Genomic DNA, 17,360 nt, shown 5'->3' on the forward strand with positions numbered 1-17,360 from the left:
AATAACACAAACAATAAACAGCAGCAGACGCAAAGGACAGCTTAAATAATAAGTTAGCTTACATAATAACATACTCTGGGAATGATGCGCAAAATGTTAGCCAGAGCAGAGAGTACCCTCGTATATGTTCGACCAAGATTGATTACACCAAAAAGTAGTGCCTCGGCGAGACCTTGAATATACTTCGCGCATTTCTACCAAGACGAGAACGTTCCCTCATGTTAGAAAATCAGGACAATGACAGTCGAATATGCTCTGTCACGTTGCATCCGAGTCGCTTTAAGCAAACAACATTAGAATTCAGCAACCTACTGCAATCCTGAAGTGCAATGCTATCCCAAGACAACCCGCGCATTGATCTGCTGTGCGGTTTTTTTCTCAGGGGGTAAATGTAATCACGTGTTTCCTAGTCGACCAATCGCAGCTGGAGAAGCTTTGAGAAATAATTACCTGGCTTGATTGTTCTATGGGCAGATAAAAAAGTACACATACACTCCATATAATAATCGGATGCATGTAAAAGAGACGGCAGCATCGCCATGTCGACTACGGGTCCCATAAGTAACTACTATGTGGATTCCTTGATCAACCACGAGAGCGAGGATGTGCTGGCGACTCGTTTTCCCACCGCTGCTCCGATCTCCTCCGGTTCACGCCCGACGCCGCTGGTACCGGAGTGCGTGGATTATCCGTCCTGCAGCTTTGCCCCGAAACCCCCCGTTTTCACTACCTCTTGGGCCCCTGGTCACTCGCAGTCGTCAGTGGTCTACCACCCGTACACTCACCAGCCTCACTTAGGAACAGACTCAAGGTACGTGCGCTCGTGGCTAGAGCCTCTCCCCGGTACCGTGTCCTTTCCAGGCTACCCAGCTAACGGTAGGCACTATGGGCTGAAGCCTGACGCCTTCCAGGACCCCCGGACTGGAGACTGCTTGGCTTCAAACGGACGAACCTATTCGGATTATCTCTACTGCTCCGCCGTCGACATCAGAGAAAAGCAGCAGAGTGCACCTTCGCCTGAGACGGAGATCCTGTCTTCCGGGAAGCACAAAGACGAGAAAGCTGAATTAGACCCCAGTAAGTGTAAGCCATTCTTGTTTACAACTGGGTTTGAGATGCAGTTCGGGTTTATTGCACTCGCTTGCTTGTTGGCTGTCGTCCGTCGTAAAACCAAGTTCTATACCCTTTCATCTAGCCCCTGCCGTTCTCGGCTGGCTCAAGTCTGCTTTGGGGGGCTATCCATTGAGGAAAAACGCCATAAGACAGGGCTGTAAAACGGGTAGCGGGTTATAAAAGTGGTCTCCTTGAAAGACAGGTCTGGCACGGCTGTGGATTTTAAGCTACATGTGCTTAGTTTCCAATAATATTAACAAGGCGTAGTTACAACAACGTGCGTTTTATATGTTTTTTAACCACTACTTGGTACATGGATTGGGTAGCAGTAGTGGAAACGGACGGTAGTAGTAACGCGTGAATTACAATGTCTTTCCGCCCTCAGAATAAAAATACTGTGTAGAACTATTATGGGTGTGCAATTAACTGCTTCTAAAGTTGGGCTACGTTTGTACAGAACCATGCTAATTTTTAGTTCACTCGTTTCAATGGAATAACACATTTTTAACTAAGTAATCCCAATAAAGGTCTTTCATACCTTTTAATCAAAATCTGATTTTCAGAAATGAACCACAACTTCGACAAAGAGCAAATGGAATGTGAGCAGTGCATTCAGAGCATAGTGGGACGTTTTGACTGCAGACTTGAGCCACAAGGCGCTTTGGGCTTTTTTATGGGCCTATAAAGCGAATAGATGTATTCACTACTTTACGACGCCAGTACTCACAGCGAGTAAGCACTTTCAGAGCTTTGGGAAGACTAGGATTTTGAGATGATCTGTGAATTTTCATTACGTTTCAGCTACTGTAATGTATCAATTAACGGATGCAGTAGTTCTTTTCCAAAACTGAGACAGCTGAAAGCTAAAAATAAGACAGTTTGTTGTTTCAAGAGACACAAACATGTCCAGTAGCACTCATTGTGAAGGACGTAGTTTAGTCCACAGCAGCCTCGGGGTGTATTAAAATGATTGTCTAATTTTTTTTTTTTTTTTTACACTTTGTTTTGCAGACAATCCCGTGGCCAACTGGATTCACGCGCGCTCCACAAGAAAGAAGCGGTGCCCTTATACAAAATACCAAACCCTGGAACTCGAAAAAGAGTTTTTATTCAATATGTATCTGACCAGAGACCGGCGGTATGAGGTGGCCAGAGTGCTGAACCTAACGGAGCGACAGGTCAAAATTTGGTTCCAGAACCGACGGATGAAGATGAAGAAAATGAACAAGGAGAAGAGCGACAGCAAGGAATAATCGACCAAAACTTGTTTTGCTGATAAGAGACTGAACATTTGAGAAGGCTGTCCTCGAAAGTCTTAACAGGAACATTGAGAATAGACTATATACACCGACAGTCCTCTTCATATGGTCTAATTCTAATTCTAATTTCTGGTAACTGTAATTTTACCAACCTATGTTCATATTAACACCATGTTTAATTGCACATCTAGGCCTGTTTGGATTTAGATTACGTTTCGTTACTTCCAGAGCGAAAGCGAGGACTTTCTAGCCCGTTGAGAAGCTGCCCCGAAGTGTAAGCAAGAAAATACTTGAACTACTCTATTTTCAACTTCGTAATTTATGATTTTCACGTGAATGTTTTCTCGGATGTGTGTTTTGTTTGTTTGTAACAGGTGTAAAACTCCAATATTTTGTAAGGAAGGACACTTACCTAGTTTAAAAAGTTCATGTTTGCGTCGATGTGATATCCTTGTTGTTTTTAAATGTATCTGTTTGTGCATTTTACATTCTTTCAATTGTAAAGATAGTCTTCATTATGGATTGTAGATATGCTAAAATATATACGACCACCTCCTTAATATTAAGACTGACTCTGTCTCTCATTCCGATCACTCTTTTGAAACACTCCCATGAAAAAAGGACACTTCTGCGACGCAGAGCAATGCGGGGCTGGCGGCCTTGTAGGCTGTCCAGCTAGAGGAGTGATTTTGGCCTGCATGTAGCAATGTCCTCATCTGGAAAGTATCGGGGTTGGGCTCACCAGGGAAAGTCATGCACGATGACAAACCTACACTGTAAAGTGTTAGCCGATATGCATGTCTGCATGTCAACATTTGTCCTCAAACATACGAAAATATCCATCGCTAAAAAGCAGAATGTGGTCGGCTACATGTCCGTCACACAACCAGAACATATACACTGACCACGCTGCATAATTATTTATCCAAGGCCTTGTTGAGTTATCTGTTTTCTGAGCAGTTGCATGTTTTCCTAACCCTGACCAAGGATCTGAGGTTGGTCTGAAGACCAGCACTCCTGTGGCTTTCGAGGCGTCAGACACGCTTGGAATTTAAACTGCAAGACAAACGACAACAACAACAATAACAGTAAAAGAAATAACAATTACAGTCCTTAATTTAACAACAACAACTACAACACGACTGCTACTGCAGCTAGTATTCTACTACTACTACTGCTACTCATAATCATATTAATAATAACAACACGAACATTAATGCTACTACTACTACTACTATACTACTACTGCTATAATAATAATAATAATAATAATAATAATAATAATAATAATAAAATGCTACTGCTTCCACTAGTGGTATACTACTACTCATGAAAATAATAATAATAAACAAAAAAAAATAAAAATAAAATAATATAATAATAATAATAATAATAATAATAATAATAATTCTACAACTACTGCTAGTAATAATAATAATAATAATATTAATAACAATAACAATAATAATAATAATAGCAATAATAATAACAATAATGCTGCCACCACTACTGCTGCCATTATTATTATTAGTAGTAGTAGTAGTTGAAGTAATAGGAGTAGCGTTATTAGTATTTTTATTATTAGTAGTAGCAGTATTAATACTAACGGTTCTGCTGTAGTGAACGTAGTAGTAATAATAAACTGCACACGATCAACTACGATTATAATAATAATAATAATAATAGTTATTATTATTATTATTATTATTATTATTATTTGCAGTACTTGTAGTGATAATGGCAATAATGTGAATATAGTAGTAATAATAATCTGTACAAGATAAATTACGACCATTATTAAACATTATTATTAACATTATTGGTAGTAGTAGTAATAAGAGTCATATCATCCTCACCCAATATTATACTCAGCTGACAGTTTGCTCTTTCGCGGACTTTGGCCAGACGTTTTTCAAATTTATCAAAAACAAAAACATGAAACAAAAAAAATGAGCAACATAAACATAAACAGTGAAACTCTCCACCACAAAAACACCATTATTGCTTATAGACACTAAATAATCAACACTGGTTATTTCGGCCTACAAGTAACTGAGGTGTGATTTTTGTGACACAAGTCTAACAAAGCAAAGTGATCAAATAGATGAAGTTGGGCGCTTTTTAATGCATGACTTAAACGTTGTCTCAAATGTATCGGTGACATAATACCGGCATGACATCTGTGCGCATAGACGTATGTGCAAAGGTCGTGAATTGAATCTAAGTGAAATAATAAGACATGTCTGGCTTTAGTTTCCTGTGCACAGCTGAAATTGCCTTTTTGTGGCTGTTAACAATACGAACAGGATGCGGAGATTTCAAAGCCCCAATCCACCGCGTTTCCGCACAGGACAAAAAAATGCTAGTTTTACAGCCCTGTTAGAATTTGCGTTGTTTGTCGCAGATGCAGACGAACAAAGCAAACCTGGCTAACTGGCTAGACGTCTGGGCTAAATTACTTTATGGCTTAGGCCTAGTGTGCTGGTGGAGGTCCCGTTCAAAGAGAGCGGCCCACTTAGTCTGTTAGGCTAAGACAACACCAGTCCGCCAGCTTGCTCCAGGTTTCTTCCAGCACCTCAAACAGGCTTTCAGGAACGAACGCAGGCAGTATTTCAGTTTCACTAAACTTTTTTTTACTATACCGACAATTTATTGTTATTTTAAAAGTTAAAGAAGCAATCTGCACTAAAAATTCAAAACCGCATAAAAAATCTTAGATTTGTTGCAGATAGAGTGTAAACGTTTTAAGTAAACATTCAATGGCTTAAGTTAAGATATTTTAGTCAACAGTGCATTTCATGATTTTGCAGAACGCAGAGTGGCCTGGCTGTCTGGATTTGTACGCGAACTGAACGCTAGATGGTGCTGTTGGCTCACGCTTAGCGCTCACTGGGCCGCTGAGGCCTGCGATGTGCGCTGGGAAAACAGTGCTGAAAAGAATGGCAGCCTCTGTCATTAATCACGCTTTCGACTAAAATAAAACTAAAACGTCAACACTCTGATGTAGTAAACTCCCTTCCACTTTATCATTACCTTAAACGCCACTGTTTCTCATCATTCCCGTTTGTTTCGTTGGGCTCTCGAGCGCACCGTGTCCCTTTATTTCACACTCCTCCCCGAGCCTTTCTCTCGAGCTCAAAAGCAGCGTCAGTCGCTGATGTTTTAGAGGGCAGTGTTTTTACGTTCGGGCCTATGTGATATGCTGTCACGGCTGACCAAATTTATTGGAGACAACTTGGAAATGTTAACGCAAATTTAGTCGTTCGTCCAAGAATTCATTTCTTTGCGAGCGCTTATTCAAACACCCGTGCTATAAATCTGAGCCTCGCTTTTACTGTGAATGCAAGAAAATGAAAACAAAAAGGAAAATATTTGGATTCAGATGATAAAACAAAGGGGAAAATACGAAAACTTTGAACCACAGGAAAATTCCATAATTCCATGCATAGCTTATGGCATACCAGCATTAACAATGCCACTATAATACTATTACTATTACTACTACTACTATTATTATTATTATTGTTATTAATATTAATTGTATTATCTGAATAATAATACATTATATATAAAATTATATATATATATATATATATATATATATATATATATATATATATATATATATATATGCAACCTAACAATTGCCCTACTTTATTTTTTGATGTATACTTTGCACATTTGCTAATAGTAGTTAATATCAATTAATTAGGATGAGTCCTACAGACTGAACAGTCTTTTGCCAAGACTCTAAATATAAATACATAGTGCAAAATGAATGTGTGTTTATGCCAAAGAAACCCATATTCGCAGTGATGGGCCTGCTCCAGTGCTACTGAAATAAAGACAACCAGTGACCAACAATCTGCATCTTTATAGACTGTGTGAGGTCTATAAATTTCCAGTGTGTACCTTTCATTTTTAACGACGAAGTGTAAAAATCGTCAGTAGCGCCACAAAACCGCATGCTCGTATTTTGGGGAGCCCCTACAAGAGCTGCGTGGAGCTAAACAACAGCGGATAAACGTGTCTACTGAAATAACTAAAGCATCTAAATGCGCAATTTTATTGACTCGGGGAGGCAGATTTACAACTTCTTTGCAAGGTTTAGGAGGGGACGGAGAAGTCAGCGTGTTCACACAGGTTTTGTGTGTGTGTGGTGTGGAGCGGGTGTAGCAACGTAATAAAAGTAATAAAACGAAAGAACCAAGTAACAATAATTACTTGTAATTACTATTGCGTCTTCTATTATTATGACTGTGGCCACTACCGCTATTGGTGCTACCACTATTACTACCAATATCACCACCAATACTAATACAAATACTAATACTAATAATATATATTTGTTGATGCAGAGTAATTAAAAACAGCTTTGATTAAATTTTACAAATGTAGCAATTGTAGTAGTAATGACTCACTTTTATTATTTATTGCCGTGTCAATTGTTTCTAGATCGTTATATGTATTGCAATTGTATTTGTAATGTACTGGGTGGGGGGGGGGTGCTGTCGTTACTCTGGTTTGGCTTTCGCTATCCATTTCAGGGTCATATAAATGCTAAAGCACAAGCCCTACATTCTAAAACTGATCTACAGTTATGTGAAATCGCTGCTAGGACGGTCTGCGCTGGAACATCGAGCCATTTTGCGCTTTAAAGCATGTTAATATACTGACTTGTGCATGGAAAAGCTTCTAGTAGCCTACACCGTGTGAGCTGTGACCATACTGGACCATTTCAAATCTAAATCTTTACATTAGTAGATTTTAAACATCTCTATGTCTCATTGTTGCCCTCATTGTGCAAGAGACGCAAGGTTATAGCGTAGAAAACATTAACCTGATTTGCCCATGGCTATGTTTTAGTGCCGACAACATGCAAAACATTTTTAAATGTATGTATTTATTTTTTCCAGAACGCGGTCAACGGTGTCTCGCCCCTCAAGGTAGACGTCTGTAGACGCTGTGGAAAGATGAAGCGGCAAAGGGTGGGGTGGTGGGGGGAAAGAGTGGAGGGAGGGAAGGAGGGGGGCTCATTGTAGTGGGGGTGGTTGAGGAGGAAGCAAAAAAAAAGTAAGCGCTTGTGACTGAGCCGGCGGAGCTAGCCAGCTTTAACCTTAACACACATCCACCGTGCACGCCATGATTTGAGGGCTGCAAAAGCGAAACGGCTGGCGATAGCGCGAGAGAGAGAGTCGAGGAGAGGGGAGCCGAAGTGGGAGCTGCCTCAAATTGTCCGAAGGGGCAGCATTTCTCCATCTAGTTCCGGTTGCTCTACGCTGTATGCCATTTGGAACAGCAACAATAGGTTGCCACCACTTAGACAAGAGGAATATACTTCCAAGAGACTTACCCTCTCCCTCTCTCTCTCTCTCTCTCTGTCTTTCTTCCTCTTTCTCTCTCTCTTTTTTTTAATGCAAGATAAACATGAGCTCCTATTTTGTTAACCCTCTTTTCTCCAAGTACAAAGGTGGCGAGACGTTAGAGCCAACTTATTACGACTGCAGGTTCCCACAGAGCGTTGCCCGGAGCCACACGCTAGTGTACGGGCATGGAGCAGCCGCGCCGGGCTTCCAGCACCCGTCCCATCACGTACAGGACTTTTTCCATCACGGTACCACGGGCATTTCCAACCCCGGCTACCAGCAGAACCCCTGCGCCTTGGCGTGTCACGGAGACGCGACGAAATTTTATGGATACGAAGCTCTTCCGAGGCAATCGCTTTATGGTACCCAGCAAGAGGCGAGCTTAGCGCAGTACCCAGACTGTAAATCGTCTAGTAGCTCTAACCCTGGAGAAGGACAAGGCCACTTAAATCAGAATACCTCTCCCAGCCTCATGTTCCCATGGATGCGACCCCACGGTTAGAGCACTCATTATTACTATTATCATTATAATAATTATTATTTTACTTTCATTCTCTTCAAAACCAGCCATGTTTGAATGTCTCTCTCTCTCTCTCTCTCTCTGTGAGCGCGCTTGTTTGTGTGCTAAAGCTATTATCCGTTATGTTATGCCATGTTGTTTAGCTGTTGCAAATAGCAAACTTGGTGTTCAGAATGCAGCTAAGCCAGTCAATGTTATCAACATTTAAGCATTTATTGACCAAGATAAGCCCTGTCTGTTAAATGTAAAACGCTCTGGCGGTTGGCTGCTTCGTGTTTAGAGGGAGACATCATATAATGTCAAAAGAAACAAGGTCGGTTAAATGTAGGATAAGCTCAGGCAGGCTTTTAGAAGTCTGAATCAAAGAGGTAGCGGTTATGCTAGCTCGTCTACCGTTATTAAATACGAGAAGGAAAGACTGACAATAGCAGGTTGGATCTTGGCTGATGTGTATGAGCTCGTCGGCGACACTTCTTGTGGGTTGTTGACGAAATAGCGCTGTTCGATTGGTTTCTTGAATGATTATCAGCAAATGATTTCGTTCATCTTTGACTAAATGTAGCTGTACCAATATCTGAGCGTCTGCTACGTTTTTCTCCCTCAAAACAACTAGTGTCGTAATTAAAGGACTAAAACTATAAGCTATCTGTATTAGCTTCTTCTCTTAGCATCTTAGCATTTACAATGCCTAAAGAGCTGATTTAGATACAAGTGATCCTGAAATTCAGTTTAATGCAGCTTTGTGTTCTTTTAATGTGGCTGTAAAATGTGTGTGTGTGTGTGTGTGTCAGAGAGAGAAAGAGAGAGAGGGGGGGGAGAGAAAGAGACACTGCCTCCAGCTTTAAAGTATAAGTTACAGCACTGCACGTGAAACCATTTAATAGTGAAAATTTAACCCCACTTTTCCACCTTTACCTAAATTGGCTTATCATTTTTTTCTCATGAAACTACACGAATCAGAACTTATGTTACTGGAAAAGTTTTCAACAATGACATATTTGGTGTGTAACTGATTGGGCGGTTCTAGTTAAACATAATGATATCAAATTGTTGACCTTTAATATTGTTTTGGCTCTATTCCCTGGCTCAGTGGTGACAGGCCTACATTATACAGGTGAATCATGTGTGTGTGTGTGTGTGTGTGTGTGTGTGTGTTTATGCATATGTGTTTGTAAAGAAGGGTGTTTGATAGAGAGAGAGAGAGAGAGAGAATACACAAATCGTTATAATTACAGCCTATTTTACGACGCATGGCTACACATTGCAGGTATCCATCTGTTATGTATCTGTATGTTGTCTTGACCATGACAATAAATGGAGAACACTGAAAAAACAGGACACCTAAACGTTCACTTGATTGGTGCAATTAATATATACATTTCCTATTTCACCCCAAAGCCCCTGGGAGACGCAATGGAAGGCAGACGTACAGCCGCTACCAGACTCTCGAGCTGGAGAAGGAGTTCCTCTTCAATCCGTACCTCACGCGCAAACGGCGGATCGAAGTGTCCCACGCGCTGAGCTTGACCGAACGGCAGGTGAAGATCTGGTTTCAAAACCGGCGAATGAAGTGGAAAAAGGAGAATAACAAAGACAAGTTTCCAGGCCAGAGGGGAGAGGCAGAGGCCGAGGCAGAGGCCGAGGAAGAGGGCAACGAGGACGGGGAGGCGGAAGAAGCAGAAGAAAAGGAAACGGAAGAGAAAGAGGAAAGCAAGGAGTGATTTTATGGTCTTTTTATGGTTATATGGCAGAAATAGAAGAGGTTTCAAGGATGGCCAATGAAAGAGACGACCCGCCAAACAGTTGGGTCAAAAAGTGAGAAAAAAAGCCCACAGACATCAGTCTCCTCATAAAAGCACTCTCAATCAACCCAGAAAAAAAGCTCTTTTACCGCCGCTCGAGAAATTTTACCATTAAGGGGGAAAAAGCTAAAATTTCGTATTTGCTGTTATCAGAGTAGGTTACCAGAAATGTCGAGCCATCGTTTAATTTGGGAATCTAAAGGCATGATATTTGGTTATCGGAGTCACTTGCATTTCATACTTGGCAGGAAGTTGTGAATAATAAAATGTGACTAAAATAGCCACGAGTAGCAACCAGTTCACACCAAGTCCTTGTGAACTACTGGCATTAGGACGTTTCCACAGACTGTGTTGATCTTGTATATAGAACTAGTCACAATATTTTGATATCCCTCTGATATCGACATGACCGAAGAATACAAAACTAGCCGGTGTTTCGGTAAAAACAATGTTAGTAATCTTCAGAATATGGAAATGTCTCATTAGTGCCATTTTATTGAAAACGGCATTGACAAGTGTAGTAATATGTATTCTGAATTTCGCATTCTATCGATTAGTACGTGTAGTTTATTATTAAGCTTTGTGATGAAAATGAGCAAGATTACATTTTGTAATTCTTTGATTATTTTATTGGGATCATAGAGATTGCAATCGTTTGAAAATCTCGAAAGAAGCTACCTAATCATGGGGAATTTGCAATATAGATTTCTACCTAAAGATTTCCTATCTTCTTTTCTAGCGTATTAAAACTTAAGTTATATGATTTACCCTTTGAACACTTAACGTTGTTTATCGAGCGTTTGAAGTCTTCAGAAGACTTAGCGAGCTCAGAGCCAAGCTAACATTTTCAAGAGATTGTACCACGGCACTACCTAACTAGACAAAGCTTTGCCTATAAGAAAGGGTTTATCCTCCATATCACAGAGCTGCTTTGTTTAATAAGAAATAAGAACAATAATAAGAAGAATAAGAACACAGATTTCCCCCAACAACTTAAACTGCCTACGGTGAACGCACATTTGTGTGTAGATGACCATACTTGCTACAATAACTACCCTACTTTACTAAAAGGAAATGTTGTTATTTTATCGTGCTGGTGTTATAGCGTAGATTTTAAATTGCACTGAGTATAACCTTCATGTACGTCTTGTAATATCTTGCTGTTATCAATATGCTCGTTTTTTGCTGTTCCTCATGTGAATATAGACAGAACTGTGTGTGTATATGCCATTGTTGTTGATATCAACAGAAGAATAAACATGATGGCACATTCTCCTGCTTCTCATTCGTCTTGCAGTCTACTCATTTGGCGATGCTGCCAGCGTAGTCTTTTTTAATAACGCTGCCTCACTGATTAGACCTCAAGGACACGCGCCTGTACGGTTAGGCCATTAGAGATAGTTTCAAAGGTAGATTTCCTACTTACTATGGCCTTTTCATTACCCAAACAGGCCTAGCCTGTATTAGCATGTACTGTTGCCACTTTTTAAACCACTACACAATCAATTACAAGTCAGTGCTGAAAGCTGCCATTCAGTCTTGGATTATGTCCTCTTTGTGGAAGTTTCTAGGAACATTTGAGGGAGGATTATTGAGAAGTTGTTCAGCTAACATCCGTTAGGCTGAATTGCTATAAACTCTAGCTATTTCAGGCAGTAGCAGGACACAGCAGCCAGCGAGTGGCTTCCATTTAGCATTTAATGGTTCAAGGGTAAACACTGTGCATGCAAGCTGCCTCTAAGCACTGTTTAATATGGGTTGCACAGTCTTCCTAAACTCAGCACAGATGCAGGTACTTGGACTAACTGGAAATGTGTGACGTCATGAAAGAATCAGGAAAGCAGAGCATTAGCGGTTAGAATTCACATTATTTGAGGCGCATTTTTCTAGGAGCTCACTTTAGAGCTTTATAAGATTGAATTAGTTTTATGAAAGATGCCCCTTCAACAGGAATCCTTTGGCTTAAAAGTGAGTGCTTTATAGTCGCATTATATCCAGCATACTGATAAAAGACCCATTTGAAATGGTGGATTCAGAAGTAAAAATGTTAATCTGCATTATCTGCCAAATATAACCAGAATGAGGTAGAGGGCGACACGTTCAATGCAATTTGTAGGCAAATCAGAAATTTAGAGACACATTCAGCAAATCTCATTCCACCTTATTGTTTTTATGATCGCAAAAAACATGTTTTCTCTGGCCTATTATAAGAAAATAATATTCTTTACATATACGACACATGCGGCTAAGTATAAATCTAGTCAAAAGAAGCGATGGCAAAAGTTAAGCGTTTGCTCTCAAGAAGCCTTGCCACAATTTGACCAACATACCTAAATACATTTTTAAATAGTTCATTCAAATTTTAAAAGTCGAGTCTTTTATCCAAACATCAGATTACATGAATCCAAATGTACTTTTTTCTCCACCATCATTCATTTAAACACTGAACATTGTAATGCTCTGTAATTGCTGTTTAAACTAGTAGCAGGTGTGGACATGACTTGCGGTAGGGGTTAATGTGATAGTGAACCACACTATAACGATATACAAGAAAATATGGCGTAAGCTGTTGTTGGGGACGATTTCCTCGTAAAAGGAGATAAGCGTTTAGAAAAAAGAAAAGAGAAAATGAAAAAGAAAATTGGAAAAAAGTGGAAACTAACAACAAAAGTGGATAGAAATGGGAAATTTAAAAAAAATTGGAAAGAAATGGGAAATAAAAAAGAACTTTGGAAAGCAATGAGAAATTAAAAAGAACATTGAAAAAAAAGTGGAAATTGGAAAGAAAACTGGAAGAAAGGGGAATTTGAAAAGAAAACTGGAAGAAAGGGGAAATTGAAAAGAAAACTGGAAAGAAATGGGAAATTGAAAATAAAACTGGAAGAAAGGGGAAATAGAAAATAAAACTGTAAAGAAAGTGGAAACTAAAAAGAAAACTGGAAAAAAGAAATTACAATTATAATTTTGGGTCTTTTAGAACACATTATTTGTAAGAATTTTGCCTAAAACTTAATCGACATTTGATGCTGAAAGTTTAGCGTTCATGAAAGCTCTTGCTTTGAACACTGTCTCGGGATATATTGGGGCCTAACAACCCATGAGTGTCGTTTCCTTTACGACCAGTAATGACAGGTAATAGCTATAGACTCGTGGATAATAAACCAGCCCTGATTGCACCAAGCTTACAACATGGGAGCAGCTACTAAAGACAAACCTTAGAGGAACCTGATTAGAAAACTTTAACAAAATTGTCTAATTTGAACATTTAGAAACTAGTTTTATTTTGTTATGTTTTAACTAATAAAAACCGCATGAACATTATTTAATGCCAGTTTAAACTCGAACAACTTGTCCAATTTTTTTTTTTAAGATGACAAATAAATTCTTAGTTTAAAACATAATTTCTACAACTTTCGTTGAAAAGGGAAATTAACGCTCATTTCGTTTCTCTTGAAGCTCGATTCGTTGTTCCTTGGTTGAATTTTCTCCTTTTAAACCGATTTTAGTGAAAACTCTCCAGCAGGCATAGAAATTTTTCAGGAAGTTCCCAGTAGTGACAATTGTTCGCGAGAATTGTCCATCCGTCTGGTCATTGTATATCGAACTGTTGTTGCTTTCCAAATTAGGGCTTTACTATACCTGCAGTAAAGTTTATTGGTGGTGTAAACCCGACAGTGTCGCATCCGGGCAGACGTTTTTCCCTTTTGATTTCTGTGCAGTGTGGCTAGACGCGCTAGGACAAGAGACAAGGAAAGCAACATGGACGTGGAGCGGCTGGTTTTAGCGTATGTATATATATATGCGTGTGTAGTATTGATCTAACTTGGGTACTTTTAAGAATAGGATGTTTCTGAGTTTATTTAGCTGTGAACTATAAAACTGATTTTGAAAAGGTTTAGGGAGCGAATTCTATTATTTAAGAGCTTTTAATGTTTTGTTATAATTCCTAATCAACGGTTTGGTCGTTTAATTCTGAGCAATCTGAATAAGAACTATAATAATCTGTAATAAGAACTAGTAAGAACACAAAATATGGTATTAAATGTTTTAGCAAAAGTTAATGAGCTTTATCGCATGCATAGAATTTTAAAACTGGGATGAACAAATGAAAACAGGAAGAAAGAAAAGTAAAAAAAAAGCAAACGTAGAAAGAAAAAGAGAAATAAGTGCTGCTGAAGAGCTGCTGCGTTTAATATGACAGTAGTATTTTATGGTTGCACAAACAAAGTGGGAAACAGGGGGAAACAGAGCTAACATGACAGATGTGTGGTATGTCCTTTGGCAAAAGCACACGAAGCTAAAACCTGCTTATTACCATCTTGTTTGGATGCTCATCCTGTGTTTAGAAATAAATCAGAGATAAAATTCTGAACGTCTCAATATTTTAACCACAAGACAGCGTTAGCTTTACTTTGCATGCAAAATCTTTGTTATTTTATCCCTGTGTTTGTTTACTTGGATGGCGAGTAAAAGATTGCATATCTAGAATAAAACACGGTGTGCTTCCATCTGCTTCTCTGTTGTTTTGGATACTGAGGAGGGCTGAAAAAGCCCGAAAAGTTGGCATGTATCTAATAACCGTTGAAGGCCTGTGGATTTGGGGCGAGAGCGCGCCTTTACTTTTCGGTTTTGACTGCGGTTCATTTAGTCTTGATAACAAAATTTTGGCAGCACTTTATGTCAAAGTTGGTAGATGCTACTTTCATTTACTTTTGGTGTTGGTTTAATGACAACAACAGTTATCATTAAACCAAATAATTATAATTAATAATAATAAAAGTTAAAAAATATAGTAAAAATATAATAATAATATAATAATAATAATAATAATAATAATAATAATAATAATAATACTCATTATAGCTTGTAATAATAAGTATCCTCACTATAGCTTATAGCAATGGATTTAGAAATCTGGCAGTATTGTCCATTGAGAGTTTATAACAGTATCCGTTAATGTAATTTGCGTGTGTTCAGATAAAACTGCTTAGACAATATCACCCAATAAATCTCGTAAATACATGAAATACATTGCTGCTCATGAAATAAATAAATATGCTTTGGTTGCAGTTGTTGGTTGTAGGTTGTTACTTTTCATTTAGCACAAATTTGCAACATGCTCCCCTTAAAATTGCACACAGTGTCGATATTTATTAACATCTATTCAATCCTTTGAATAGACCGGTATTTGTTTTCATAGCAGCAGGCATGTGCTCCTAATGAAGCTCATGCTGCATGAAAAGCAAGGCCAAAACAAAAACAGGGTCAGGCGGGGTAGATTGGCTCTGGTCAGGCTGTTTTCTTTATTAGTATTTACTGTTTATTTTAGTCGCCATTTAAAATAATGGCTTCCTAAAAAGGACTTCATTTCCTCATATTGGCTCAAATCAACTGTGGCTCTGGCAACTATTGTAATAAAAACAGCAGTTATCAATTTGCCTGTGTGACTGTAATCAGGAAACGTTATGCACTAATTATGCATGGTCTTAAAAACTGATCTCACTTTAAGTTGAGTTATTATTATTATTATTATTATTATTATTATTGTCCTGCTCACCATTTCCTGGTGAATCTAATTAAGATCACAAACTACACCAATTCACCACAAAACACTGATAAAACAGGAAGGAAAAAAAAGGAAGAGGGAGAGCGAGAGAGAAAACCCAACGCATTCCTAGTTGTTTAGAAGGGGAATTTACAGCTAAGTAATAAAAGTTTACGACTGAATCCACGCCGCCATTGGTTGCGCCGGACCACGTGGTCTCCACTCTATGAACATGAACTTTATGCTGTTGTCTCCCCTTTGGATCTCCCAATCTATCGCCTAGAGAGCTTGCGCCGGTGCACAAATGATCTTAGCACAAGACTTTTTTTCTTTCATTTTTTTTTTTTGCTCGGCTCGCTTTATGCGGCAGGCGGATTTTGAGGAGCACTTCGCTGGCATCCTCCGTCTCGCCTGCCTCGTCGGCAGCAATGACTGTAGCCTACAGAAGTCGCCGCCTCCTCTTGTCCCTCTTTCTGCCTATCTTATCCCCAAGAGGGGGAAGCGACCGCGCTGGTGGCTCACGCGTGGGGGGGTTAAGAGAGCGAAGAGTTGTAAATACCACCGTTTCGCCTTCAGAAAGGGCTTTGATTTCCGGGAGCTGATCGCTTCGTAGAAGCTGGAAACGTATAGATCCTTTGAACCATAGGCGACGAGCCACCGTGCGTCACGCAGACAACAGGCGAGAGCGCGGGTAAGTAAACCATTTTTATTGGCTTCTTGAAAGAAGGTTCACCCCAGCAGCAATGTAGATCTGATACCGTACATGCTGTGGCGCTGAGCCCGCTTCCCGTAGGATAGTATAAGACTGGAATTTTGACGTGCAGAGTCCACTGTACTCTTAGCGTTGAGATCGCGTGGTTTTGGTCACCATAGGGCTGTTGATTCGCACGTTGGGATCGATGTGCAGTAAGTTTGGGAGATGCCAAAGATGGCGTAAGTTAAGTGAGATTTTAACGGGTGTGGTTTGAGCCAATGGAGAGGGCATATGAATTGCTGGTAGGTTGTTGCTGTTTTTGAGCCTGGCGCACGGCAATGCGTTAAGACGATGAGGCGAACTTTAACAGTGTTCTTGCAGTATGTTAGGTTTCATGGTCTTTCATGGTGCAGTTTCACGTTGGGGAGCTGTAGCATGATACATTTCATTGAGGCTGAGGACGACAAGGCCCTGCTCCAAACGCCAGAATTAAGCCATTTGGGAATGGCCAGGTTGCGCCCAGCCATGGTGCGCCTTTTGCGCACGCTAGATGTTTATGGTGTTCTTAAAGATGTTCAAGTACGTTTAATAACTAAAGGAAGCAGAAAGCTGTATGTATGTGTATGTGTTTGTATGTGTGTGTGTGTGTATGTGTATGTGTGTGTGCGTGCGTGCGTGCGTGTGTGTGTGTGTGTGTGTGTGTGTGTGTGACAGAGAATGAGAGAAAGAGAGGACGAAAATAGCTGGAGGCTATTTATTCCCATATATTACGTATCCATGTTATAAGCTACAGCTGAAGCTTTAGTCATTCACTCTGACTGGACGTGTGTGTCAACATGCAAGCTATGACGAAATCTGATTATCTTCATGCATCCCATAATTCATCGTTTGCAGTAGTAAAATACCGTAGTGAAACACAGATATTGATTACAAAGTGTTCAATGACCAACTTCAAATGTTTTCAATGACTTCTAAGACTTGCCTGCTACCAGATGTGTCATATTTGTCTGTTATTTGCTAATTTGGCAACACCCTACAACCCCCAGCTCTTACACCGCCAC

At 39.7% G+C, this 17,360-nt stretch overlaps 2 protein-coding genes across 4 annotated transcripts in view; both read left to right on the plus strand.

Annotated features, from left to right (window-relative positions):
- Nucleotides 1–17,360, plus strand: part of hoxc3a (homeobox C3a) — a 73,734-nt gene that overhangs the window by 10,092 nt on the left and 46,282 nt on the right. The window contains exon 1 of one of the 3 annotated variants that reach the window (XM_036590863.1): nucleotides 15,934–16,296. The exons of the other annotated variants lie outside the window; for them this stretch is intronic. The gene's annotated coding sequence lies outside the window, so the exon portion shown is untranslated. Of the gene's footprint in view, nucleotides 1–15,933; nucleotides 16,297–17,360 lie in introns of those variants that run through there. 3 annotated transcript variants of the gene reach the window in all.
- LOC118822892 lies at nucleotides 133–10,085 on the plus strand. Its single transcript, XM_036592220.1, has 5 exons — nucleotides 133–1,077; nucleotides 2,125–2,355; nucleotides 5,183–5,283; nucleotides 7,794–8,235; nucleotides 9,657–10,085. Exons 1-5 carry the CDS (start codon nucleotides 540–542, stop codon nucleotides 9,977–9,979), a joined length of 1,635 nt encoding a protein of 544 aa, XP_036448113.1. The 5' UTR covers nucleotides 133–539; the 3' UTR covers nucleotides 9,980–10,085.

The sequence above is a fragment of the Colossoma macropomum genome, unplaced genomic scaffold (genome assembly GCF_904425465.1).
Source record: "Colossoma macropomum unplaced genomic scaffold, Colossoma_macropomum, whole genome shotgun sequence".
Classification (NCBI taxonomy): domain Eukaryota; kingdom Metazoa; phylum Chordata; class Actinopteri; order Characiformes; family Serrasalmidae; genus Colossoma; species Colossoma macropomum.